This window comes from Gadus macrocephalus, chromosome 5, assembly GCF_031168955.1.
Source record: "Gadus macrocephalus chromosome 5, ASM3116895v1".
Lineage (NCBI taxonomy): Eukaryota > Metazoa > Chordata > Actinopteri > Gadiformes > Gadidae > Gadus > Gadus macrocephalus.
Window position 1 is genome coordinate 8480225 of NC_082386.1, and position 26144 is coordinate 8506368.

At 42.8% G+C, this 26144-nt stretch overlaps 3 protein-coding genes across 9 annotated transcripts in view; 2 read left to right on the forward strand and 1 right to left on the reverse strand.

The window, feature by feature from the left end:
• The first annotated feature begins 7903 nt into the window (after positions 1–7903).
• LOC132457712 (kelch repeat and BTB domain-containing protein 11) lies at positions 7904–12835 on the forward strand. 3 transcript variants are annotated; one of them, XM_060052010.1, is made up of 3 exons: positions 7904–8390; positions 9060–9141; positions 9242–12835. In XM_060052010.1, the coding sequence occupies exon 3, from the start codon at positions 9271–9273 to the stop codon at positions 11269–11271; it is 2001 nt and encodes a 666-aa protein (XP_059907993.1). In that variant the 5' UTR covers positions 7904–8390; positions 9060–9141; positions 9242–9270; the 3' UTR covers positions 11272–12835. The 3 variants fall into 3 exon arrangements, with proteins under 3 accessions (XP_059907993.1, XP_059907991.1, XP_059907992.1); XM_060052008.1 differs by having other exon boundaries at positions 9060–12835; XM_060052009.1 differs by lacking the exon at positions 9060–9141.
• A 1723-nt stretch (positions 12836–14558) lies between these two features.
• Positions 14559–20107, forward strand: lgals8b (galectin 8b). 3 transcript variants are annotated; one of them, XM_060052014.1, is made up of 8 exons: positions 15152–15514; positions 16313–16401; positions 16577–16787; positions 16983–17102; positions 17569–17595; positions 17682–17770; positions 17960–18125; positions 18468–20107. In XM_060052014.1, the coding sequence occupies exons 1-8, from the start codon at positions 15422–15424 to the stop codon at positions 18615–18617; spliced, it is 945 nt and encodes a 314-aa protein (XP_059907997.1). In that variant the 5' UTR covers positions 15152–15421; the 3' UTR covers positions 18618–20107. The 3 variants fall into 3 exon arrangements, with proteins under 3 accessions (XP_059907998.1, XP_059907997.1, XP_059907999.1); XM_060052016.1 differs by lacking the exon at positions 15152–15514 and adding an exon at positions 15610–15959; XM_060052015.1 differs by lacking the exon at positions 17569–17595 and having other exon boundaries at positions 14559–15514.
• A 275-nt stretch (positions 20108–20382) lies between these two features.
• Positions 20383–26144, reverse strand: part of LOC132457713 (palmitoyltransferase ZDHHC14-like) — a 39435-nt gene continuing 33673 nt past the window's right edge. For 2 of the 3 annotated variants that reach the window (XM_060052011.1, XM_060052012.1), the window contains exons 9-10: positions 25417–25522; positions 20383–21241 (exon numbers count right to left, since the gene is read on the reverse strand). In XM_060052011.1, coding sequence (XP_059907994.1) covers positions 20747–21241; positions 25417–25522 — 601 coding nt within the window. In that variant the 3' untranslated portion in view covers positions 20383–20746. The remainder of the gene's footprint in view (positions 21242–25416; positions 25523–26144) is intronic. The other variant, XM_060052013.1, reaches the window with a different exon arrangement.

Genomic DNA, 26144 nt, shown 5'->3' on the forward strand with positions numbered 1-26144 from the left:
ATGTTTTTTTTCATGACGACCAATAAAAAACAACAGTGTTACCCCTTATGTTTATTTTCATGACAACCAATAAAAAACAACAGTATTACCCCTTATGGTTTTTTTCATGACGACCAATAAAAAACAACATTGTTACCCCTTATGTTTATTTTCATGACGACCAAAAAAAAACGACAGTGTCACCCCTCATGTTTCATTTGAAAAAAACGACAGTGTTACCCCCTATGTTTTAATTGATAAATATCGACAGTGTTACCCATTTTGTTTTCTTTCATATCGACCAATAAAAAATGACGTTTTTTTTCATGACGACCAATAAAAAACAACAGTGTTACCCCTTATGTTTATTTTCCTGACAACCAATAAAAAACAACAGTGTTATCCCTTATGTTATTTTTCATGACGACCAATAAAAAACAACATTGTTACCCCTTATGTTTTTTTTCATGACAACCAACAAAAAACAACAGTGTTACCCATTATGTTTTTTTTCATGACGACCAATAAAAAACAGAAGTATTAACCCTTATGTTTTTATTCATGACGACCAATAAAAAAACAACAGTGTTACCCCTTATGTTTTTTTGGATGAATACCAAAAAAACAACAACAGTGTTACCCCTTATGTTTATTTTCATGACAACCAATAAAAAACAACAGTGTTACCCCTTATGTTTTTTTTCATGACGACCAATAAAAAACAACAGTGTTACCCCTTATGTTTTTTTGGATGAATACCAAAAAAACAACAACAGTGTTACCCCTTATGTTTATTTTCATGACAACCAATAAAAAACAACAGTGTTACCCCTTATGTTTTTTTTCATGACAACCAATAAAAAACAACAGTGTTACCCCTTATGTTTTTTTTCATGACGACCAATAAAAAACAACAGTGTTACCCCTTATGATTTTTTTCATGACGACCAAAGAAAAACGACAGTGTCACCCCTCATGTTTCATTTGATAAAAACGACAGTGTTACCCCCTATGTTTTAATTGATAAATATCGACAGTGTTACCCCTTATGTTTTTTTCATGACGACCAATAAAAAACAACAGTGTTACCCCTTATGTTTTTTTTCATGACGACCAATAAAAAACAACATTGTTGCCCCTTATGTTTTTATTCATGACGACCAATAAAAAACAACAGTGTTACCCCTTATGTTTTTTTTCATGACGACCATAAAAAACAACAGTGTTACCCCTTATATTTTATTTGACAAAGGCAACAGTGTTACCCTTATGTTTTTTTTCATGACGACCAAAGAAAAACGACAGTGTCACCCCTCATGTTTCATTTGATAAAAACGACAGTGTTACCCCCTATGTTTTAATTGATAAATGTCGACAGTGTCACCCCTTATGTTTTTTTCATGACGACCGATAAAAAACGACAGTGTTACCCCTTATGTTTAATTTGATAAAAACGACAGTGTAACCCCTTGTGTTTATTTTCATGACGACCAAAGAAAAACAACAGTGTTACCCCTTATATTTTATTTGACAAAGGCAACAGTGTTACCCTTTATGTTTTTTTTCATGACGACCAATAAAAAACAACAGTGTTGCCCCTTATGTTTTTTTTCATGACGACCAATAAAAAACAACAGTGTTACCCCTTATGTTTTTTTTTATGACGACCATAAAAAACAACAGTGTTACCCCTTATGTTTATTGTCATGACAACCAATAAAAAACAACAGTGTTACCCCTTATGTTTTTTTTCATGACGACCAATAAAAAACAGTGTTACCCCTTATATTTTTTTTCATGACGACCAATAAAAAACAACAGTGTTACCCCTTATATTTTATTTGACAAAGGCAACAGTGTTACCCATTTTGTTTTCTTTCATATCGACCAATAAAAAACAACAGTTATACCCCTTATGTTTTTTTTCATGACGACCAAAGAAAAACGACAGTGTCACCCCTCATGTTTCATTTGATAAAAACGACAGTGTTACCCCCTATGTTTTAATTGATAAATATCGACAGTGTTACCCCTTGTGTTTTTTTTCATGACGACCAATAAAAAACAACAGTGTTACCCCTTATGTTTATTTTCCTGACAACCAATAAAAAACAACAGTGTTATCCCTTATGTTATTTTTCATGACGACCAATAAAAAACAACATTGTTACCCCTTATGTTTTTTTTCATGACAACCAACAAAAAACAACAGTGTTACCCATTATGTTTTTTTTCATGACGACCAATAAAAAACAGAAGTATTAACCCTTATGTTTTTATTCATGACGACCAATAAAAAAACAACAGTGTTACCCCTTATGTTTTTTTGGATGAATACCAAAAAAACAACAACAGTGTTACCCCTTATGTTTATTTTCATGACAACCAATAAAAAACAACAGTGTTACCCCTTATGTTTTTTTTCATGTCGACCAATAAAAAACAACAGTGTTACCCCTTATGTTTTTTTGGATAAAAACGACAGTTTTACCCCCTATGTTTTAATTGATAAATATCGACAGTGTTACCCCTTATGTTTTTTTCATGACGACCGATAAAAAACGACAGTGTTACCCCTTATGTTTCATTTGATAAAAACGACAGTGTAACCCCTTGTGTTTTTTTTCATGACGACCAAAGAAAAACAAAACAGTGTTACCCCTTATATTTTATTTGACAAAGGCAACAGTGTTACCCCTTATGTTTATTTTCATGACAACCAATAAAAAACAACAGTGTTACCCCTTATATTTTATTTGACAAAGGCAACAGTGTTACCCTTATGTTTTTTTTCATGACGACCAATAAAAAACAACAGTGTTACCCCTTATGTTTTTTTTCATGACGACCATAAAAAACAACAGTGTTACCCCTTATGTTTATTGTCATGACAACCAATAAAAAACAACAGTGTTACCCCTTATGTTTTTTTTCATGACGACCAATAAAAAACAACAGTGTTACCCCTTATGTTTTTTTTCATGACGACCAATAAAAAACAACAGTGTTACCCCTTATGTTTTTTTTCATTACGACCAAAGAAAAACGACAGTGTCACCCCTCTTGTTTCATTTGATAAAAACGACAGTGTTACCCCCTTTGTTTTAATTGATAAATATCGAAAGTATTAACCCTTATGTTTTTATTCATGATGACCAATAAAAAAACAACAGTGTTACCCCTTATGTTTTTTTTCATGACGACCAATAAAAAACGACAGTGTTACCCCTTATGTTTCATTTGATAAAAACGACAGTAGCGGCGTTTACATGGACACATCTGTTCCGCATAGATTTCTATGCAGAACAGAAAATGATCATGTATACGCCTCATTCGGAATGCAATTATCTGTTCGGCATAGATTCTATGCCGAATAGAAGAGGTGGTGTAGTCCTTTTTTTTCATTACGACCAAAGAAAAACGACAGTGTCACCCCTCTTGTTTCATTTGATAAAAAGACAGTGTTACCCCCTATGTTTTAATTGATAAATATCGACAGTGTTACCCCTTATGTTTTTTTCATGACGACCGATAAAAAACAATAGTGTTACCCCTTATGTTTTTTTTCATGACGACCAATAAAAAACAACAGTGTTACCCCTTATGTTTATTTTCATGACAACCAATAAAAAACAACAGTGTTACCCCTTATGTTATTTTTCATGACGACGAATAAAAAACAACATTGTTACCCCTTATGTTTTTTTTCATGACAACCAACAAAAAACAACAGTGTTACCCCTTATGTTTTTTTGGATGAATACCAAAAAAACAACAACAGTGTTACCCCTTATGTTTATTTTCATGACAACCAATAAAAAACAACAGTGTTACCCCTTATGTTTTTTTTCATGACGACCAATAAAAAACAACAGTGTTACCCCTTATGTTTTTTTTCATGACGACCAATACAAAACAACAGTGGTACCCCTTATGTTTTTTTTCATTACGACCAAAGAAAAACGACAGTGTCACCCCTCATGTTTTAATTGATAAATATCGACAGTGTTACCCCTTATGTTTTCTTTCATGACAACCAACAAAAAACAACAGTGTTACCCCTTGTGTTTTTTTTCATGACGACCAATAAAAAACAACTGTGTTACCCCTTGTGGTTTTTTTCATGACGACCAATAAAAAACAACAGTGTTACCCCTTATGTTTTTTTTCATGACGACCAATAAAAAACGACAGTGTCACCCCTCATGTTTTAATTGATAAATATCGACAGTGTTACCCCTTATGTTTTTTTCATGACGACCGATAAAAAACAACAGTGTTACCCCTTATGTTTTTTTTCATGACGACCATAAAAAACAACAGTGTTACCCCTTATGTTTTTTTTCATGACGACCAATAAAAAACAACAGTGTTACCCCTTATGTTTTTTTTCATCACGACCGATAAAAAACAACAGTGTTACCCCTTATGTTTTTTTTCATGACGACCAATAAAAAACAACAGTGTTACCCCTTATGTTTATTTTCATGACAACCAATAAAAAACAACATTGTTACCCCTTATGTTTTTTTTCATGACGACCAATAAAAAACAACAGTGTTACCCCTTATGTTTTTTTTCATGACGACCAATACAAAACAACAGTGGTACCCCTTATGTTTTTTTTCATTACGACCAAAGAAAAACGACAGTGTCACCCCTCATGTTTTAATTGATAAATATCGACAGTGTTACCCCTTATGTTTTCTTTCATGACAACCAACAAAAAACAACAGTGTTACCCCTTGTGTTTTTTTTCATGACGACCAATAAAAAACAACTGTGTTACCCCTTGTGGTTTTTTTCATGACGACCAATAAAAAACAACAGTATTACCCCTTATGTTTTTTTTCATGACGACCAATAAAAAACGACAGTGTCACCCCCCATGTTTTAATTGATAAATATCGACAGTGTTACCCCTTATGTTTTTTTCATGACGACCGATAAAAAACAACAGTGTTACCCCTTATGTTTTTTTTCATGACGACCATAAAAAACAACAGTGTTACCCCTTATGTTTTTTTTCATGACGACCAATAAAAAACAACAGTGTTACCCCTTATGTTTTTTTTCATCACGACCGATAAAAAACAACAGTGTTACCCCTTATGTTTTTTTTCATGACGACCAATAAAAAACAACAGTGTTACCCCTTATGTTTATTTTCATGACAACCAATAAAAAACAACATTGTTACCCCTTATGTTTTTTTTCATGACGACCAATAAAAAACAACAGTGTTACCCCTTATGTTTTTTTTCATGACGACCATAAAAAACAACAGTGTTACCCCTTATGTTTTTTTTCATGATGACCAATAAAAAACAACAGTGTTACCCCTTACGTTTTTTTTCATGACGACCAATAAAAAACAACAGTGTTACCCCTTATGTTTCATTTGATAAAAACGACAGTAGCGGCGTTTACATGGACACATCTGTTCCGCATAGATTTCTATGCGGAACAGAAAATGATCATGTATACGCCTCATTCGGAATGCAATTATCTGTTCGGCATAGATTCTATGCCGAATAGAAGAGGTGGTGTAGTCCTTTTTAATCGCCATGTATACACTTATTCCGAGTAGATTGGGGTTTAACTTTGAGCAGCCGCAGTAGTTCACAATTGGTCCACTGAGCTCCGTCGGTACTTTTAAGCACACCGAACGTCACCGCTGTCAAGGAAAGTGGATTTATTGCCTGATTCACGTCTTTGTTATCACTCCGTAAAAGTAGTCCGGTAAGCGTGTCCGGTTGCTTAGCGACGGGACATGGGTGTTTATTAATGACGTGTCCGCGCGTGTCCGAAATAACTGTAAATGAGTAGGCTACTACTAGTACTTTTGCAGGCTGAACGTTAAAATACTTCTTAACTTAGAGAGATGGCATCTGCAGTAGTGCGCAATTGGACCTTCGAGGATTCCTGGTCACTAAATTCCCGTAAGACCACTCTCTCCCACCAGTCTTGGCTGCGGACTCGCATCCAAATTCCTCTTGTTTGCGGCGGAACTTAGGGTAAATATAAAGATCTGACGAGAAATTGACGTTGCTGCGCTGTCCTGCTCCTTCTTAATTGAAGGAGCAGGCAGAGAAAAGCTCTCTCCTGCTGTGCTTTCATTAAAATCAAATTTAAAATCCCCGATAGGGATAAGACATCCATTATGTCGCCGCCGGTCCAGAGATGTGTCAGGTGTGCGCGAGAGACATAACGGACACTTTTGTTACTGCCATGTATACAGTACATTCGGAACACATTTTAGGAACAGATCTATGCCGCATAGAAATCTATGCGGATCAGATGTGCCATGTAAACGCGGCTAGTGTAACCCCTTGTGTTTATTTTCATGACGACCAAAGAAAAACAACAGTGTTACCCCTTATATTTTATTTGACAAAGGCAACAGTATTACCCTTTATGTTTTTTTTCATGACGACCAATAAAAAACAACAGTGTTGCCCCTTATGTTTTTTTTCATGACGACCAATAAAAAACAACAGTGTTACCCCTTGTTTTTTTTCATGACGACCATAAATAAACAACAGTGTCACCCCTCATGTTTCATTTGATAAAACCGACAGTGTTACCCCCTATATTTTAATTGATAAATATCGACAGTGTTACCCCTTATGTTTTTTTCATGACGACCGATAAAAAACAACAGTGTTACCCCTTATGTTTTTTTTCATGACGACCAATAAAAAACAACAGTGTTACCCCTTATGTTTTTTTTCATGACGACCAATAAAAAACAACAGTGTTACCCCTTATGTTTTTTTTCATGACGACCAATAAAAAACAAAAGACCTTATGTTTTTTTTCATTACGACCAAAGAAAAACGACAGTGTCACCCCTCATGTTTCATTTGACAAAAACGACAGTGTTATCCCCTATGTTTTAATTGATAAATATCGACAGTGTTACCCCTCATGTTTTTTTCATGACGACCGATAAAAAACGACAGTGTTACCCCTTATGTTTCATTTGATAAAAACGACAGTGTTACCCCTTGTGTTTATTTTCATGACGACCAATAAAAAACAACAGTGTTACCCCTTATGTTCATTTTCATGACGACCAGTAAAAAACAACAGTGTTACCCCTTATGTTTATTTTCATGACGACCAGTAAAAAACAACAGTGTTACCCCTTATGTTTTTTTTCATGACGACCAATAAAAAACAACAGTGTTACCCCTTATGTTTTTTTTCATGACTTTGTCAAATAAAATATAACATTTTAATGTCATGCATATCCTCTTTATTGATGATTGATTATTGTGTATTGTCATCGCCTCAGTGGTGCAGTTCCCCACTATATGTTTAAGTCCTTATCGAGCCATGACTACAGTTAAGTTGCTATTTGCTGAAATGTACTATAGTTTGAGTTTTAATTAGGTTGTTCAAATAATAGTTCGACGACTTCTGTTGCAAATTCTGGATTTGGGGGGAAGGGGTGTTATTGGAATTTAATTATGATTATCCGACACGCCCAGTGCCTCCATGCCATTGGTTAGCCGTACATCTCATGCCAATGACTTCATTTTTAATAGGTGTTTGTTTTAAAATTTCATTTGGATGGGTCTGGAATAGCATGGAATAGTACATTTTTATCCGATATTTGTTTGGATATTTTTAATATCTGCCTATCATAATACATTCTTATTGGGGATAACTTTAACATCTAAGTTTGTAGGAACAATTTTATATGAATATTGTATGAATTTTATACATCTGCCTGCATAGCAATGCATGTATTAAAAGCTAAATTATGAAGAAAAAATGCAATAATTTCCCTTCTAAAAAACGTTCGTGGCCATTCGAGTAGATATTTCTGAGTTTACGAGGTTCACTGGAATGCACAACGAAATCCCTGCAGGCGCAAAAGCGCTTTACCGTACCAAGCAACGTAGCTGCGCCCTCGCTTTTTTAAGTGTAGACTGCGTGACCGCGCGCGCTTCTCCGAAGTGCTGATGGCGTGACCGCAGTAAGGCAGCCGGAGAGTGCAGCTCGGCTTAAACGTGCACTCGTCATTTGGGGTGGAGAGACATTGGATGTGTGAAGCTCTCCACAGCTCGAACACATCATCTCAGAAGGAAAACCGGCTACTCTAGGGGACGTTCACAGCTTGGTCCACAGATGCGTGACCTGCATGATAATTCGTCGTTTCTGCGTCTCATTCTGAGCGGAATATAAGGAGACGTTGCATCTCGTCGGGTGGCTGTGGAGTCACATACGGAACAACCTCCAGATCCTCCGAAGAATAGGTCCATCGGTCACTCTTCTAGGAAACTATGCAGCCGGACCACTTGATGCATTATTATTGCGACTGCCTTACATAACGAGGCTTGGTGGGGGATCCCGAAGAAACTGCTGCGCTTGGCTGATTTGTGGCAGCAAGGGAAACGCAAGTAGGTCAAAATAAGAAAGCGGAGAAATGTCTCGTGATGTGTCGTAATCATGTCCTTTCTGTTCTGCTTCGCTATGAAATGGTACGGTGTTTCGTCGGTCACATTGGATTCTCATAAGCCTATCTGTTGTTCCCATGTCATCGTATTCATGGATTACCAATACGGTCTCTCACAGGGGAGCGCATCACCCACTGGGCATGCGCCCTTCGTGACCGTCTAGTCGAGGCAACTAGGAATGGACTCTTTTTAATTAATCAATAGCAGGGTAAAGTAACTTTTTAGATTAGAAAGGTATCGTTTATTGCTGTCGCAGCACCAGCATGGTCAATGTATAGTTACCTAACTAGTTGTGTACATAATGGTGCACTACCATTTAAATCATATTTCCTGTAAGGAGCTACACCTGTTTGTGTTTTCTCTTTCTTTCTGAAAAGGGTCTATAATGGCAAGAAGTATGAAATGTAGTATCTATTGTACCTTTGCATCGTTTACCACTTTTTATAATTTTTCTCAGTGGTGGGCAGAATGTACTTTTTGACTCCGGTTCACACTTTCAAACATAATCAGCGATACAGCGCCATCCAGTGTTTGCCCGCAAGTCATTTTGCAAAGTCCTTGTTTTACTTAAAAAATGTACGCTCATGCTACTCTTTTTTTTACTTCATGTAGGTAAAAAAAAAAAAAGACCAACATTAAGCTATACTAGCTAATATGATTCGCCAATCCACTGATTCCTGGCACCAGTGAAAAGGTGAAGATGAATGGGAGCCAGAGGCTGGGAGGCGAGACCTTCATGGTGGAGGCTGACGTCATTCTTCACACTGTAAACTCTGACCTTGCCTCCCTCTCAGGCATAGATAGGAAAACATGTCCGGCTCTGATGAAGAAGGACAACGCCGTCCCTGTTATCGGGGAATTCCTGCAGTGCAATCAGCCTCTCGATTCAGATGCTCCGGCCACATTCGAGAGAGAGTACCTATTGGACGGCAAAAAGACCTTCGACGATCAGACGGGGGACAGCTTGAACGTTGCAAAAGATCAACAGTTCCAGAAGTCAAACCATAAGGCGGGTCTTGAAATGAAGGAGGCCGTTATAGTGAAGAACCTCAATGGTAAAATGGGCAATGGTGACAACCACGGTGACGTCGTCAAGGCAGACATTTCCCACGCTGGGGATTCCTCTGTGTGCTTCCTGGACCCCGGAGCCCGAGAGGAAGCAGATGGAAGTGCATCAGCGAGTGCAGAGGCTTCTCAAAGAGGACAGTGTGAGATAAACACAGGCCAGGGACAGGCTGTGCCTGACACTCATTGTATTACCACTGGCAGCCAGCCAGGGCTAGCGGAGCCGGTTCGCTCTTCCATTCCCGGATCCAGTGCGTCTCACCTGCCCGACGAAGACAATCCGGGTGGATGTTCCGGGGACAGTGGGAGCCTCGGGCACCGGGAAAGCGGCCCAGGGGCAGAGAATCCCCTGGCTGCGAAGGAACCCGATTTGGTCATTGAAGTCGGCGGGCAGAAAATAAACGCTCACAAGGAGATCCTGGCGGAGAAGAGTGACTACTTCAAAGCCAGGCTCTCGCGGGACATCCTCAAAGTGAAGGGGCTGAGCTACAAGACGCTGTCCGTGCTGATAGACTACATCTACACCTCCCGGATGAACGTGAGCAAGGACACCGTGGTGGACGTCATCACGGGCGCCAAGATCCTGCAGGTGCCCTGCGCCGTGCAGGCGGCCGTGGACTCCATGTCGGAGCAGCTCACGGCCGAGAACTGCTACGAGGTGCTGAGCATCGCCAAGAAGCAGCGCCTCAGCGAGCTCAAGGAGACCGCCTACCGCTTCATGAGCGACCACTTCCTGCGGGTCCTGCGGGACCCCTCCGTGTACGGCCGCCTGACGGGCTCCGAGAGGGACCTCATCCTGAGGAAGAGGACCGAGGGCCGGCCGACGCTGATGGTGGCCGAGGTCAACGACGTGTTCGACCGCGTGGGGGGCAGCAGGCCGGCCAGCCGTTGCAGCAGCCGTCCGCAGAGCCCCCTGTCGACGGCGTCGTTCGAGGAGGGCCACGCGATGTACTACTACAACGAGACGGCCGGCGACTGGCGGGCCCTGACCGCCATGCCCGAGGACATCAACACCAAGGGCTGCGGGATGTGCACCATGCACAACTACCTGTTTGTGGCCGGCGGGATCAAGGGCTACGGAGAGCGGGGGAAAGTGTCCGACCGGGTCTTCTACTACAACCCCGTCGACGACCGCTGGACGGAGGTGCGGCCCCTGAACCAGGCCCGCGCCCAGCTCAAGCTGGTGTCCATGGACGGCCACCTGTACGCCATCGGAGGGGAGTGCCTGTTCACCGTGGAGCGATACGACCCGCGCGCCGACCGCTGGACCACCGTGGCGCCCCTGCCCAAGGGAGCGTTCGCCGTGGCGCACGAGGCCACCACGTGCAACGGGGAGCTGTACGTCTCCGGGGGCTCCCTCTTCTACCGCCTGCTCAAGTACGAGCCCAAGCGGGACGAGTGGCAGGAGTGCCCCTACAACAGCAGCCGCAAGAGGTCCTCCGACATGGTGGCCCTGAAGAGCTTCGTCTACCGCTTCGACGTGCACCGCGAGCAGGGCGTCGACGTGTTCAAGTACAACGCCATCGTCAAGATGTGGCAGGACTGCGCGTCCCAGAGTCTGGGCGGCGTCTCGCCCTTCCGCTGCGCGGTGATCGGGAACTGCATCTACTGCGTCAACAAGAGCCAGACGCTGCGGTTCGTGGTGGAGGAGGAGGGCGCCCACTTTGTGGAGGAGGCGCTGCAGCCCCCGCTGGAGGCTAAGGGTGTACTGTTTCCCTTCGTGCTTAGTTTGCCTGAAAAGCACGAGGCGGTGGCGTAGTGGGGGCACGGGCTCCAGAACAATGGCGTGTCTCGGAGCAGGACTGGAAAAGGGCGACGGCCAACCCTTTGATTCAGTATCTGCGTTATATATTTCATTGTGTCCAATGTACCTGCTTGAAGTGGAATGTGTGTATTTGCATGGCAAAGTCATGTGTCTACAGGGGCCAGCCTTAAGAAAAGGGACAAAAGTAAACTTTCAGTGTTGAATGAATGGACACAGCAACACAGCTGTAGATAATTACATGATGGAACTGACCTTAGGTGGTTGTGGATTTTCTATGTTCACCTTTGTTTTTGCGCACTTTTTAAAATTCAGTTAGCAGAGATATTGTCAAGGACGTATTTAATTGTTGATAATGAAGAACCATTTTAAACGTGTTGGCTCCATCACGCCTGGACAAAGCTCTTATCTAGACTTGTAACAAGTTTTTTATTCCAATCCAAATCAATTGGTGATAAGGCCACAGTATAAAACCACTGACTGCAACGGTTGGTGGGAACCCAGAAGCATCATCTCAACTGCCTTTGAACTGCTATCACAGTGTCTATTAAACGGCTACTACAGACGTTAATAAACACATGATGCTACCCATGTAGATTTCCAGAACATTGATTGTGCTTAATGTTCATGTTAGAAACCCTCTTGACTTGAGGTCACCATTGTTGTGATGTAGGATGTAAAGCTTAACAAGAAGAAGCAAAATAAGCATTTGCCATTTGGATATTTGTTGTGTTTGGAAAACTGTGAACAAATGATTCGCTTATTACAAAGGGAAACGTGTGTGTGTATATGGATTTCGGACACTATTTGGGTTGTTACTACAAACTTGGTTTAAAGTGATTATGTTTGCCACGTTCTCCAAAGAATAAAATAGGACTTAAATGAGACTAAAAGAGCACTATGTATCTTACAGATATTTTTGATATGCATTGTGTTTATCAGATGGCATATGAAAAGCACTCCTGTGACTTACACACTATAATCCCATCCAGAATCAAGCAAAAGCTTTGGTTTCCAATAGGAGGGCATCCTATCTGCCCTAAAAGCACTATGAGGGAAGTTCAAAATAACCTATGCACAAAGGCACTTCTGACCGTCTTCTGAATCAATTGATCCAGGGAAGATCATATGTCACATTAATGACAAGATAAGATAATTCCTAAGAAATATTTTATTTTCTATATATGCCACAACCCAATTAACTGCATATCATGTTGAGTTCTGACAATATTTGTTGCCATTGCAATAAACTATCAGTGTGAGTTTGGATTTTCCCCATCAGGAAAGAAATGCTTTTAGTTATGCTTTACAATGTTTCAGAGCATTCACTGTGAAAATGTATGTGTTTGGAATGCTGGTTTAGTATCTCCCTGGAATCAATATTTTTTGAATATTTTTTGACTGAATGCAGCTTTTTGTGATGATGGTACAATGATGCGATGCTAGTTGAAAAGCTTTCTGTCCAAGTCATTTTTATCAAGCTTAAAGTTAACTAACTGTTGGATGCCGTCCAAACTAAGTGCTTCAAATAAACCATTTTGTGGTTGAACATTTGATGAAAGGTACACTAATTTCCCTTCAAAAATGCTAAAATGTATCTCGACTACTTATTATCTCTTGCTTAAACCCATGATGCCTTGAAGGGGTCAAACTAAGACCCTGGGAGAACAGTACAACCCATGCAGGGGCAGTCTCCATGGAAACCTCATGTAATGTAGGAAACGTTACAATGTCATGGGAATTGTCACTTCCGAACAAATCAAAGCCAATTTGAGAGCTGTTGCTTTTCAGTTCTGAGTCCCCTTATCTAAAGTGTCATCTTACCTTAAAAGCCTTGCAGTGGGCAACGCCATCCGGCCCTGAATGACCCATAATTGGTCAGCAGCTACAAACAGGGAGCCAATTAATCTAACACATGTCACACGTTATTAGTAATATGTGTTTAATTACATAATGTATACACCATAACACATTACAAATACAATATATTATACTGCTAATTCATCATAGAAAAACTTCCAAACAGTATACTAACATGTGTTTACTTATACTTAATACAATATCTCATGCATTATAGAATATCTTTAATACTAGTATACAAACAGCATGTATAGCATACGTAACATACGTGATCACCTACTTTTCGTTTCACCATTTCTGTCCAATTTCTCCAATCTCTTCCAATTGGCAAACAACATTTTGGTCCAAAGAATAATGCACTAACATGATTGATGGTCATGTTATGATGAACATTTCTACAGATGTAATAGTCCGAATAAATATAATTCCTTGGCACAAGGCACTAGTTAAATGAAAGCAAACAAAAATAGCTTGCTTTTAACATTTCTACAGCTATGGTATGGCTCACAGGTACCTGTTTCAGGTGACCTCTAAGGTGCCAACTATTACAAGATTCTTACCTTAGGATGGGTTTTTATTCTATTCATGCCCGAACCCAATACACAATTGAATCACATGTGGACGTCTGGCAAAATCTGTTATAAAATCTGCTATTGCAATTGCTCATATCAGTGGGAGTTATGTTAGGCCATAGTGAAATGCTTTACAAAAAAAGCAAAAGGTGCCAAGAATAACACCATTAATAGAGAATAAAATCCATCAATTGATTGTATCGTGGATCTTTTATAAACATTCTAGTTCAGCAATATATTTAAAAAAAAATGAGTAAATAGCTGCAGTTCAAAAGTTACATAGTGCAGTTTTACCATTGCGTTACACCTGTGAATGGTCTGCTGCCATCAAGTGGTCCATGAGTGTAAACTCTAGGGACGCTGCTGCACATCCTTGTCAATCACACTTTTAAGGTATGCAACTGCTTTTTTCATCTTATTTAGCTGAAAAGTGGATTATCCAACATCTACAGTTCCAAAGTCAAACCTTTTCTTGAGCTATCTCATAAACCAACAACATGTAACCTGTGCACTGATTACTCAATGTGCAACAGGTGTGCAGCCTCACCCAGCACCAGAGACTAATCAGTCTGACCCTGGCCAGGTGAGGCTGGTTAAACCCACCATCATCCACACACACTCCCCAAATGACCTTATTGTATGGACACCCCCTATGCAAAGGCCGGTCTGGCAGCTGATGGCGTTGACAGTTTGGAGGAAGCACAACAGGCTACTGGCATTCGCCATCCGCCCCCGTCAGGTCAAAGGTCAGCACGGCCCGCAGGATGCAGATGCATGCGTCAGTGATTCCCAGTAGCACTCCGAAGACGATGTGGGAGCCGTAGGGGGTGAGGACTGGGATGAGCAGGTTCAGCAGGCCTTGGAATCACAACATTAAGACTCACAAATTGGCATGTGAATTTCAGCAAAGAATATAAACCCTTAAATTGATATTTGCTAAGCGAGGTAATGCTAGATTTATTTGTTTTAATTCCACCAAAAACATTTACGTGGAATAGGGTGTTTTTATTAGAGGCATTTCTTAAGCCAATTTTTATATCTCCTTATGGTTTTGCCTCCTGAGGTGACGCAACCGGCATTTATTTTTTGGGACATAAAAAGTACAACTTCGGCAAGGCGACATGGTTACCGCACCAGGACTGAGCCCTGGTTGAAGCCAAGGACAGTCAGTTCATCCTCATGTGGTCACAGATCTGTCCGAAAGCGATGCAGCTGAGCATGCTGCTGCAGCCCAGAGCCAGCATGAGGTTGGAACACTCCCATGTTCGGGGCAAATGAGGAGCATATCACAGAGAGCATGATGATGGGGGAGCCCTATGGAAACCACTCTAGCTCCATACTCGACCATCAACATCCCTGACCGGGGCCCGCAGATCATCATGAAGCCATAGCTCATGGTGTAGCATGGTATTGATGATAAAATGGATTTAGACTTTTCTTAGTACAGATATGCTGTATATTTGGGAAAAGCTTAGCAGGGAAATGGTTATTATCTTTTATTATTAGTGTAATGTTAAAAAAAGTTACTTGCATGTTTTTGAATTGGAATTGGAATTCCAATTGGAATACGTTCAAAGGCTACTACTTACATAAACGCCGAAAGTCATGTGAAAGCCCATAATTAACATATTCTTGAGAAAGAATGAGGCGGCAATCATCTATCCACAGCCTCCATCCGGGGTCGGGTTGACAAGAGGAGGTATCGGAGGCGGTCCATGTGGCTGGTCGGAGGAAGGTCGACTGCAAGGGTCGGTGCGGCCGTGCGGAAGATGTTCATGTTAACGCACAAACTTGAGCGTGGCTGTAGGGTTGTAGGGTCTATGTTGATTTTATTTTAAGCGCACACAACAGTGCAGTGCACAATCTTTGCCACGATACACACAAACAAAAATGTATATATATATTTTTTTTGCGATTGGGTCAAAGGAAAAATCGAATTATAATTACATTCTAAAAAAAAAGCCTATTCAACTATAACAAACCTGTACGAATTCAAATCCTGATCACATGAGTGTCCTTGACGCATGCGTGGTGTAGCGGTTTCGGGGATGATGATGATGAAGATGCCCACTGACATCAAAATAGAGCTAACGATCTTCCAACGTGTCTAGGCTACTGTAGCACCTAGAGCTTTTATTATCGCTGTTTGCTAAGTTGTTGCTTTTTTTTTTTTTTTACCATAGCCACACCTTGTGGTCTCGCACAAGTAGTCCAATGTCTGTGGCAAATGCTAAACACACTGTACTGAATCCGGTAAGGGTCTTTCATGTTTAATGATGACGAGCTGTACAATATGTTGACGTGTATTTATTCATATGTATATGAATATATTCTTTATAACCCTGCGACGGGCTGTCAAACATCGCTGTCCAGGTCGTTTGTAATATAGGACAGCCGACTAGCCGTGGGCATAACTGCAAGCGGCTTTCTGTTTATCTGTATGTTCTGCAAACATTCAAACAGGCAAGGCTTCCATGTTTATGCAACGCTAGCAAGTTTCTGCGACGCTTTGCTAAATCAGTGTCTGTCATTTGGAGGCTGTAACGGCTTCGGCTGAGCCTTTGCATGCACCCACACTTGGACCCTCCCTGTCCCATTAACCGCAGGTGATCCCGTACACCGGATCCATACCTGGTGGGCTGCACACCGGGGAGATCATCATCGTCCAGGGCACCGTCCCGCCAGACGCTGACAGGTAAATAGGTCATCATCATCAACAAAAAATAATTGAAGCTTCAGGAGGACACAGATATGCGAATGAATGAGATTCAATTTCACTACAATTCTGCACTTTACACGGCTAAACTCTTATCTAAACTCTCTCTCTCGTCATATATCCGTCCACGGTGCTGTGTGTCCCACGGTGACAGGTTCCACATTGATCTGTCAAGCGGATGCAGTACTAAGCCATGCTCCGACATCGCCATGCGATTCAACGCCTGCTTCGAGGGCACACCTAGCGTCACCTGCAACTCCCTCACGCAGGAGCGCTGGGGCCAGGAACAGACGCTCCAGCAGCTCCCCTACAAACAGGGAGCGCCCTTCGAGACCATCATACTAGTGCACGAAGACGTCTTCAAGGCTAGTGGAGTCATGCATGGGAAGAGGGACAGCTAATGTTTAGGTTTCAAGGTTCAGCCTTTGAGGTCTTTTGATGGCTGCATCTAGGGCTTAGGAAATTGAAATGCCATGAAAATAAAAGCAGGATGTGAGGAGAGGTGGGATAATGGGATGGAAAATACTTGATGTTGTGGTAAACTTCTTTCTCACCACTAGGTGGCAGTGAATGGCACTCACTTGCTGGAATACAAGCACAGAATTCCTCTGGACAGGGTCGATACATTTTCCCTTTCTGGGAAAGTGAGGGTGAATGCGATTGGTTACATACCAAACTCAGTGAGTACCACATGTCTAGACATATTTCTCTATTGCGACAGTATAATAAAAAAACGAAAACACACATTTGAAGGTTTCTAAATCAGAGCTTTTCCATTTTTAAAAGACAATATATTCAGAATCAGGTGACTTGGTGAGTTGGAAGCACAGTGATGGGATGAGGCAAGAGGGAAAGAAGGAGACAGACAAATGAGTTGACAGAGCAGAGCAGTGCAACGCAAATGAGGAAGGCAGGCATGAGGTGGGGAAAGGGGAACAAACAGAATAGATGGGAGAGGGGAAAGGAAAGAGGGGCATTAATAACTTGGTTAGTTATTTTCTGGGAAAGTGAGGGGGAATATGATTGGTTACATACCAAACTCAGTGAGTACATGTCAAGACATATTTCTCAATTGCGACAATATCATTTAAAAATGAAATCACACATTTGAAGGATTCTAAATCAGAGCTTCTCCCTTTTTAAAAGGCAATATATTCAGAATCAGGTGACTTGGTGAGTTGCTTTCTTTTTCTAAATTTTAACAAAGCTTTCCCTTAATATCTGATCCTTCTACAAACACATATTTGGTTGTATTTCAGAGTTTACCTTACAAAGGCAGTATACTCAAGGGGCTGAAGCCAGGGCAGCACATCACAATCAAGGGACAAGTCAGCATGTACCCTCACAGGTAAGAAAAGAGGTTCAAATGAGTCAATCTCTTCGTGGTACATAGGAGTTTTAAGTTATTGACAAGAAGGTATGTACCTATTCTTCTGAGGTAGACTCTTAATATACTTTGACTTCTACAAACAGCCAAATGGACAACCTGGCCACTGACCTCAGCCAATGTGCCATGGGTCTGATTTATTTGCCCCAGTTTCACGGTGAATCTTCGCAACAGCAGGACAGAGAACATCGCTCTCCACCTGAACCCGCGCATCAAGTCGGGCGTGTTCATCAGGAACTCGTACCTGGGTGAGGCGTGGGGCTACGAGGAGAGGGAGCTGCCCTTCTTCCCCTTCTCCCCGGGGGAGTACTTTGAGGTAGGCATTGACATCTACATTCAGCAGACGCTTTATCCTGCTGAATGTATAAGAAAACAGAAACAATACATTGCTGTCGGTACGATAAAGATATTGATAGAAACATGCGCTAACCATTTACAATGATCCGGGTTAACCCGTTCCCTGTACAATAAGATAGCCAGTGAAAGACACTACACAATGGTAGGCGCACCCTTCACCCACAAAGACATCGCCCATCAGTTGGATTCGTCTGCTTTAACACGTCATAATCTATTAATTTCAGCCAATCATTTCGTACTGCTTTTATCCTTCTGTTCTGACAAACCCCCTCTGCCAATGGCGCCTGCCGGCTCTGCTCAGATCCTGATGCTCTGCCAGCCCCACCAGTTCAAGCTGGCGGTCAACGGCTGCCACCTGCTAGAGTTCCGGCACCGGGTGCAAGACCTGAGCAGCATCGACCAGCTGGAGATCATGGGAGACCTGGAGCTCAGCGACGTCAAGCTGTGGTGAACCCGGGCCCGAGCGAGACGACGGGCGAGGTCAATGCAGCTCTTCTTTAGGAGGGTTCCCAGGGTATGGTCGCTAGGTCAGGCCAGCCTAGTCCAGCATATCCCTTTGATTTGGTCGCTGGTGCTGAAGACCGTCTCAGCAATGACAGTGGATGCTAAGAAAACAAGAGCGGTCTTGTGCTGATTAACATCAAGGCTAGATGGGTCCGTTGGTGCCAACATCTCACTGATTTCAGGCGAATCCAGCATTTACTTACCACTGATAATGAGGAGCTCTAGGTTTAAACATGAATTTTAAGGCCAATGTACGAGTCCCCTGCCTCTTCTTGAAGGAAATTAAGTGCATGAGCAAACTAGGGTCGGCCGGCTGCAAGCTCTTATATGATGTACCACTACTGTTTACAGCTAACCGCTTCCTAGGTTCATTTCTGTCTATAATAGTACTTATACTGTAATATAACAAGTAACAATTTGCTATCCTCATTAAAATATACATCCTCAATAACATGAGCCACTAATAAAATGAAGGCTTCCTGAAATGTGATCTTGGTACTTGGGCAAAGGTTGCCGTACATTAATGTATGTAAAGAAACAAAAAACACTCCAATGTTCAACATGAAACAGGTTATTACCACATGATGGTGATGGCCTGAAGCACAGTACAGGACTGCTTGAAATATTCCAACTCAGTTAAATACAAGCAAGATTGTGCAACTTATTATGCGTTCTTTAGTTTTTAAAGTTAGCCTGCTACTTATTGTTTTTTTAATCCTTCTGATGAATCAATGTGCTCCGGTCTCTGCCCACTTTTATACTGCGCAGCGTTACCTATTATGTTGTCTAATTGGAGGTATTATTTAACTAATGTATGCACTATGAAATTGTTTTATTTCAAATAAATGTATCACCATCATATTATAAATGTGTCAGACAGTCTTGATGTCTTTACATGCAAATCAAATGGAATATTAAGCAGGCGGATGCATCATAAGTACAAAAATATATAAAAGGTTGATTGGATTTCTGTATCCCTTAGGTTTTTTTTATGTGATTGCAAAAAATTGTATGTATTGATCTTTGGGGCAGATATAAACTAAATCCTGTTATGTTAGATGGATTCATTATCGAAAAGGTCCATCTTTCGTATTTGTCCACAAGATGGTAGCAGAATGTCCAAGACTGTCAAGACAACAGTGAACTGAACACATGTATATATTATGTTAGTGTCCAATGAACGCTGGCCTGGGTCACAGGCCTGACTTTAAAGCAGTGCTTTGTCAGATTGTGTCACATGACTCTCACAGCATCTCACCACTGCTGGGTGACCCTAATGAGGACATGCTCTGGTCTCATATAAAGTTGTTTTTTTATTATGACCCACAACAAATAGAACTTTGAAGAACACAAAAAAATAACAATGGTGAGGCACAATACTGTCTTTATCTGTTGTTTTTATATACATTTATTTATATATAAAATTAAAATAAAAACCTTGGGGGAAAAAAGCAGAGTGATATGCATAACAAGGCAATAGACGTTGTCCAACCAGCAAAGGACAAATAGGCTTAACTTTTGTTTGACAAAAAAAAGGCCAGACCCGTGATTCATGAGAAGAATAAAGCAGCTTGATGCAACCCCAAACAAACAATGTGCTGTCCAAAGAGACACTTCCTCGTTCTTTTCCTTGATGAGGCGCACGGCGCGCCCATGTCCCACCCCCGGTCACCTGCGGGCTGCGCCGGGCGGGGGTGGGGGGCTTGTACATAACGGACAACAGAGTGTCCTGTCGGTTGGCATCGTCAAAAAATGGCAATTAGTCCAGGACAGGAAAAGCTCCCCCTGGCTGGGGGACTTTGGGTGGGGGCGCTCACAGCTCAGAACTGTTTTGGCTTGGTTTCATTTTAATTCAGTTTGGTTCCTGGCAGCTGAATTAAAACCCTTCTTTTGAGAGTTCAGGTTCCCCTTAAGCCCCGAGAGGTCGGGCTGGGGGGAAAAGGCCGCGCCGAATCTGACACAGAGTCTGTCGGGGGAGGAGGGGGGGGGCAGGAAGGAAGTGAAAGAGCAGCAGCGCTTATGGGGGACACGGACGGATGTTTGGATGGGTGCGGATGGGAGGAGATCGCGCTGTCCTCACACAGAGCTGAGTTTAACCAGTCCCCGGACAGAGTCCTCGTGTAGGGAGTCCTGACTGGCGGGGTTGTAGAAGCTTGCCGGCATGCCGTGGGCATGGCCCATGGGGCTGCCGCAGGGCAGGATCCCCGGGGGCGAGGGCACCTCCTCCGGGGTGAGGAAGTGGTGGTGGTGGTGGTGGTGGTGGTGGAGCCCCGGGTCCTGCTGCTGGAGCGGGTGTCCGTGGCCGTGGGGGTGTCCGTGGCCGTGGACGGGCAGCATGTCGGCGGGCTCGTGGCAGCTGAGGTTGGGGTTGGAGGTGGGCGGCGTGGGCTGCCCGACCAGGGGCAGCGAGCTGAAGGGCTCCCCCGGGGTGAGGGAGGTGCGGCCGGGCAGGGAGCCACCGTCGTCGGGGCAGGAGGCCGGGATGATGGGCTCCACGCTCTGCTGGAGGAGGGGGCTGGCTGCCGCCTGCAAAACGAATTTGGTGCTCTGAATGCACTGGTCTTGGTCACACTGGGGCAGGAGGGATTGGGAGTGGTTTGAGCGGTTTAAATGGGAAGCACAGTGATGGGATGAGGCAGAAGGGAAAGACAGACAGACAAATGAGTTGACAGAGCAGAGTGGTGCAACGCAAATGAGGAAGGCAGGCATGAGGTGGGGAAAGGGGAACAAACAGAATAGATGGGGGAGGGGAAAGGAAAGAGGGGCATTAGTAACTGGGTTAGTTCTTCGAGCCACATGTTAAAAGACGCCCCACCCAAACACAAAGACACACACACCCTATCCCCTCTTAAAACAATGTTGGAGTCCACAAGATAAAAACAGAGCCATTAAGTCACTGAATCCAAGCCTATTGATCTCTATTGGCTGGAGTTTGAAATGGACTGTGTCCAAAATGGAGGGCAGAAACAAGGCTACGACAAAAGAAGCCATCAATACTATGTGTTAGCTGGAGGGATGTTATCTCAGCACTATTAGCTTTTCACCACAGCCTCAGCCCCGACCAGAGCAGGCCGGGTCTCATCAACACTCAACGAGGTCACACTGTTTCTAGCACATCAGATGCCGGTCATGAATTGACCGGTGAAAAACGAGATTATTCAGGGTTCTCCATTTCTGTAGCAAAGCAAATTTGAACAGCTTGCTTAATTAAAACAAACTGCCTATGCACACCCCCCTGGTATTTGGTTACATGTATCTCCCTGGTATTTGTACTGCTATTTCCACTTGCCTGCCTTCTTCATAGGACAGCCTGGCTACTGCCTACTGATCACCGATGTAGGCACGGCAGACAAAAGATCTCTTGAAGAAACAGTGTCTGAACTAAGTGACCCGACTACAGAACAAAGCCCATTCCCAAGACTCCTGTTGTCTGAGCAGTAGTTCTGCGGCTGACTCAGCATTGACTCCCACAGTAAGCAGCCATGTGCCGAATGTGGTCTAATGAACAATTCTAAATAAAAGTAATGAGAGCAGCAAAAGCCACCTGTCAGCTCTATAGGGTTAGACCAGCTAGTGTTTGAGAGCTTGGGGCATTGCTCAATTGTTGACAGTAGAGAGTGCATATGTGTGCGTGGTTTTGTGTGCACATACACAATACGATTAGTACTGAAATCAATCAGTGGAGATCAATATACATAGACTGCCAATTACGAGGCAACACTATTCCAATTTCTAATCTGAATGTTTTCCACTACAATAATCAATACACAATGTGCTGCTAGTCACTGGCCAATATACAACCCAGTACGCTACAGCATGGTCAACTATACCTCCTTATACACAAAAAGATTTTTGCATCACGTCCAATACAAAATGCACTGCAACAGTGACACTACAACCAAGTTATTTACATAAGCATGTTTATCCAGGCTGCATTGTGTGTTGATAAGTGTTGATAAGACAGAGAGAGATGATCAAATCATCACGTGCTCCTTTATGCAACTCCACATTTCCCAGACCAACAAAACCGGGGACTGGATTTACTCAAGTAGAGAAAGGCCTAGCCCTACCTTGTCCTATTCATCTGTCAATGTAATACTTCTGTCAATATGTGATTATGGAAGGATTAGACATCGACCGTTGTTGGCTTTGGGGACAACTGACCGAGGTGGACATTGGGTGAGCTGACTGACACTGACGTGGTGAGAGCCAATCCCCCCCCCCCCCCCCCCCACACACATCACCCAACCCCACACGGTGGAGTGTGGAGTGTGGTGGAACCGACTGCAACGAATAGCAGTCCTCACCTCTATTCCACCCTGCCTGTCTGATCTGAACAGGGACAGCAGCAGCTCACGCTAAACACAGCAACGGAAGAGACGCAACGGAAGAGACAGAAAGGAAGTAAGGGAATAAGGAAGGGAGGAAGAGCTATCCCGGTGGAGGATTTCCATAGCTTAAAATAACAAAGACAGCACTTCGATTCCTTTTTTCCTGGGTTTCTGTCAGTGGAGTCGCCCGGGTTCAACTCAAGAGGGTTAGCGCTGCTCCCTTTGTTAGCGGGCACATTAATGCACTCTTAATGTTATAAAAGGGAACAGTTTGACATCCTCTCAAGAGAGGACATGCATGTGCCGTTACCATGGCGACTGCAAGTGAATGTTCCTCGATAACGGCCCCTTTCAGGGAACGCACAATACGTCAATATAAAAAATGCAAAACGGTAATTCAGGGCCCCCTTCTTAGAAAATAGAAAAAAACTCAGAATTCATCCTTACAGCAGCAAACATGTTGTGCTGCGAGTAAACTAGGGGTGTTTGTGATTTGAAAAACACACTGGTTACGTTCAGTCAGCCCACCGCATTAGCCCATGTGTTACCAATTAAGAGTGTAACGAGTACAAGGAACAATTCAAAACGGCGCAACAACGGCCATTAATCACAGCGCCTGGCCCTGCTTACTAATCACGGCGAGCGACTCTGCTGAACAGATGGCTGGTATTTCACCGTGTGCTAATTGTGGGACCTGGGAAGACACTTCACGGCGGTTTAGGACCTGTCGACAGAGGAGTCATCTTACAGACAACTCACTGACATCAGACGGAGCCAGACTTCAGGACCAACGTGCTATCGAATCACTATAGAACCAACTGTGGCTGGTACCACGACCACTTTACACTTCACTACTCCTCATACTTATTACCACTGTTTTAGTTTCTCTACCTAATATTACTTAATAATTCGTTTTATTATTATTATTATTATTATTATTTATGATTGTGATATATTGATGCTGCCATCTATTTGTCCTTATTCCATCTTGTATTGTTGCTGCTCGTTGACTGTTGAGTACTTGTACAATAAGAGGTAATAAAATAACTCATTGGCGACGCCCTTGGATGCCTGTTTGGATCCACACTGGTGTGTTTGGATGCCGTGTGATTTGAAAAGGGTCTTTGGTGACACGCTGGATCTAGCTGTTCAATGCCAAAGTATCACTATGACTGAAATGGTTATTTGGTGGAGCAGCAGGCGGTAGGGGGGGGGAGCTCACTTGAACATCTCCCCAGGACTGTATTAACTATACTGTTATAACTGTATATCCTCCTGGCATTGCAAGCAGTCCATCTAATCTCCCCGAGCCCTTTTCTCCTCTTGTTTTGGTGAAAACAAGGAAATGTTTGTGTAGTATATAAACTATGGATGAGGAAAGAAAGAACGAATAGCAGCCACCCTCCAGCACATGAGAGCACACGCGCAGAAGAACAACGGCACGCACACACACGGATCTTCCTCCCTGCCGATGACTGATTAAATAATAATAACGTTGAGCATTGCATACGAGGCTGAAAGCAACATCATTAAATTGCAATTTAACATCCTCAGAAACTTGATTTTGAGAATCTAGGAAAGACGAAAACACCAACTGGATTTAATAAACCCGATTTAAATGCATGAGCAAGCTCGGGTTTTCGGTGTGTGTGTGTGTGTGTGTGTGTGTGTGCGTGTGTGTGCTACATGAGACGGAAAACTGTGAGCAAGAGTAAAGTGAAAGTTAAAGTAAATGCATTGGGCTGCTGAGAGGAGTCGTCCTCCCCCCCCCCCCCCGACCACTGGGACAACCCTCAACCCTCAAGGCTAAAAAAGGTGATAACCCTAACACCGATCCCCCAGTCTGACATCAAGTTGATCTGCTCTGGCCTACTTGAGTGGCAGACAGGGGAGCTGTTGTTTGCACATGAAAGAAGGAGCCAACAGCTGGCAGAGCACTCCGTGGTACAGGCTGGCGGTCGGAGAGAGGGCCCTCTGTCTGTCCTCCTCGCCTGCGGTGCTAACTAGGGACTTGGAGCACTGAGAGTTCCTACTGTATTCCGGGTTTACCCTGCAGTCAGCTAGCGGAGACTGATGTCGAAGGGAAGCGGTACTGGAAACATGGGCCCTAGGCGTCTAGAGGTGTCTAGAATGACAGGACTGTCACTGCCTCTTGTTGCACTTAATATACAGGATGAACATTGTTATGTTTAATGATAAATAATATGTGAAACATCTCCTTGTATTCCTAAAAAAAAGTATGCTGTGTTATTGTTCAAAATCTGTAGACATCATGTCTAGAGTCAACATGGTCTTGAGAGCTGGTTTGTTGAAAACTACAAGGAATTGCCTGCTAACTCCAAAACTCAACTAGCTTGTTCATCCAAGTAGAAAACCCAATAGGATCCTATATAATAAAAGTATACACAGTCTTACCATATGGCTCTGCTGGGATTGGGTGGCTCCATACATTGCAATGCCATTGGTTGGCGGCGCCAGCTGTGGTGTGTCTGATTGGAAGAAGCCTCGCCTATCAATGAGACTAGATGGAAGACAAAAAGAAAATAGTGTGAGGGTGTGTCAGAAAAAACATGGGCCTGCCAACCAGAGGGTCACTTAATAAAAAATGGTAGTCAGATCATTCAGTGCCTCAATTAGGGTTTAGTGTTTTGAATAAAATTGCTGATTGAAAACAATTCTAGGTTTATGATGCAAAGAGATGTATTCTACGTGGAACAGGCGGGAGCGATTGTAATAGAGACGCAGACATTGTTGTTAAAACAACCTCCAGAGGGGTGGAACGCCAGCCTGGGAACCAGACGGATCTGGCCAGCTCATGTTTTACTTGCTCTGCCGTTAAGGTGTCCCCTCCCATGCAAAAAGATTTCTGCCCGGTAGGAGATAGACCGACCAATCACAACCGTTGATCCAATCTGAGGCATGATGAATACGATGACGGTGCAGAGGAGAGCCGTAGAGGCATGTTCAACAACAACAAAGATGGCTGCCCCTGATGTGCTCAACGGTCTGTTGATTCTGCCATGAGACAGTATTAAACTAACTGGACGGTATGTTTTCACTAAAAGAACAAACGACTGGGCTTCAAGCTTTTGTTTTGAAGCCATGAGATTGTGTGGTACAAAATCTGAAATCAGTGCAGTGCA

What these genes read in the sequence shown, in the direction of transcription:
- LOC132457712 (XM_060052008.1), top strand. Translation starts at nt 9,148, where the DNA reads ATGAATGGGAGCCAGAGGCTGGGAGGCGAGACCTTCATGGTGGAGGCT.
- lgals8b (XM_060052014.1), top strand. Translation starts at nt 15,422, where the DNA reads ATGTGGCTGGTCGGAGGAAGGTCGACTGCAAGGGTCGGTGCGGCCGTG. An exon ending in GTCAGCATGTACCCTCACAG is followed by an intron (nt 17,771 to 17,959) that starts GTAAGAAAAGAG and finishes TATTTGCCCCAG; the next exon opens with TTTCACGGTGAATCTTCGCA. An exon ending in CCCCGGGGGAGTACTTTGAG is followed by an intron (nt 18,126 to 18,467) that starts GTAGGCATTGAC and finishes GGCTCTGCTCAG; the next exon opens with ATCCTGATGCTCTGCCAGCC.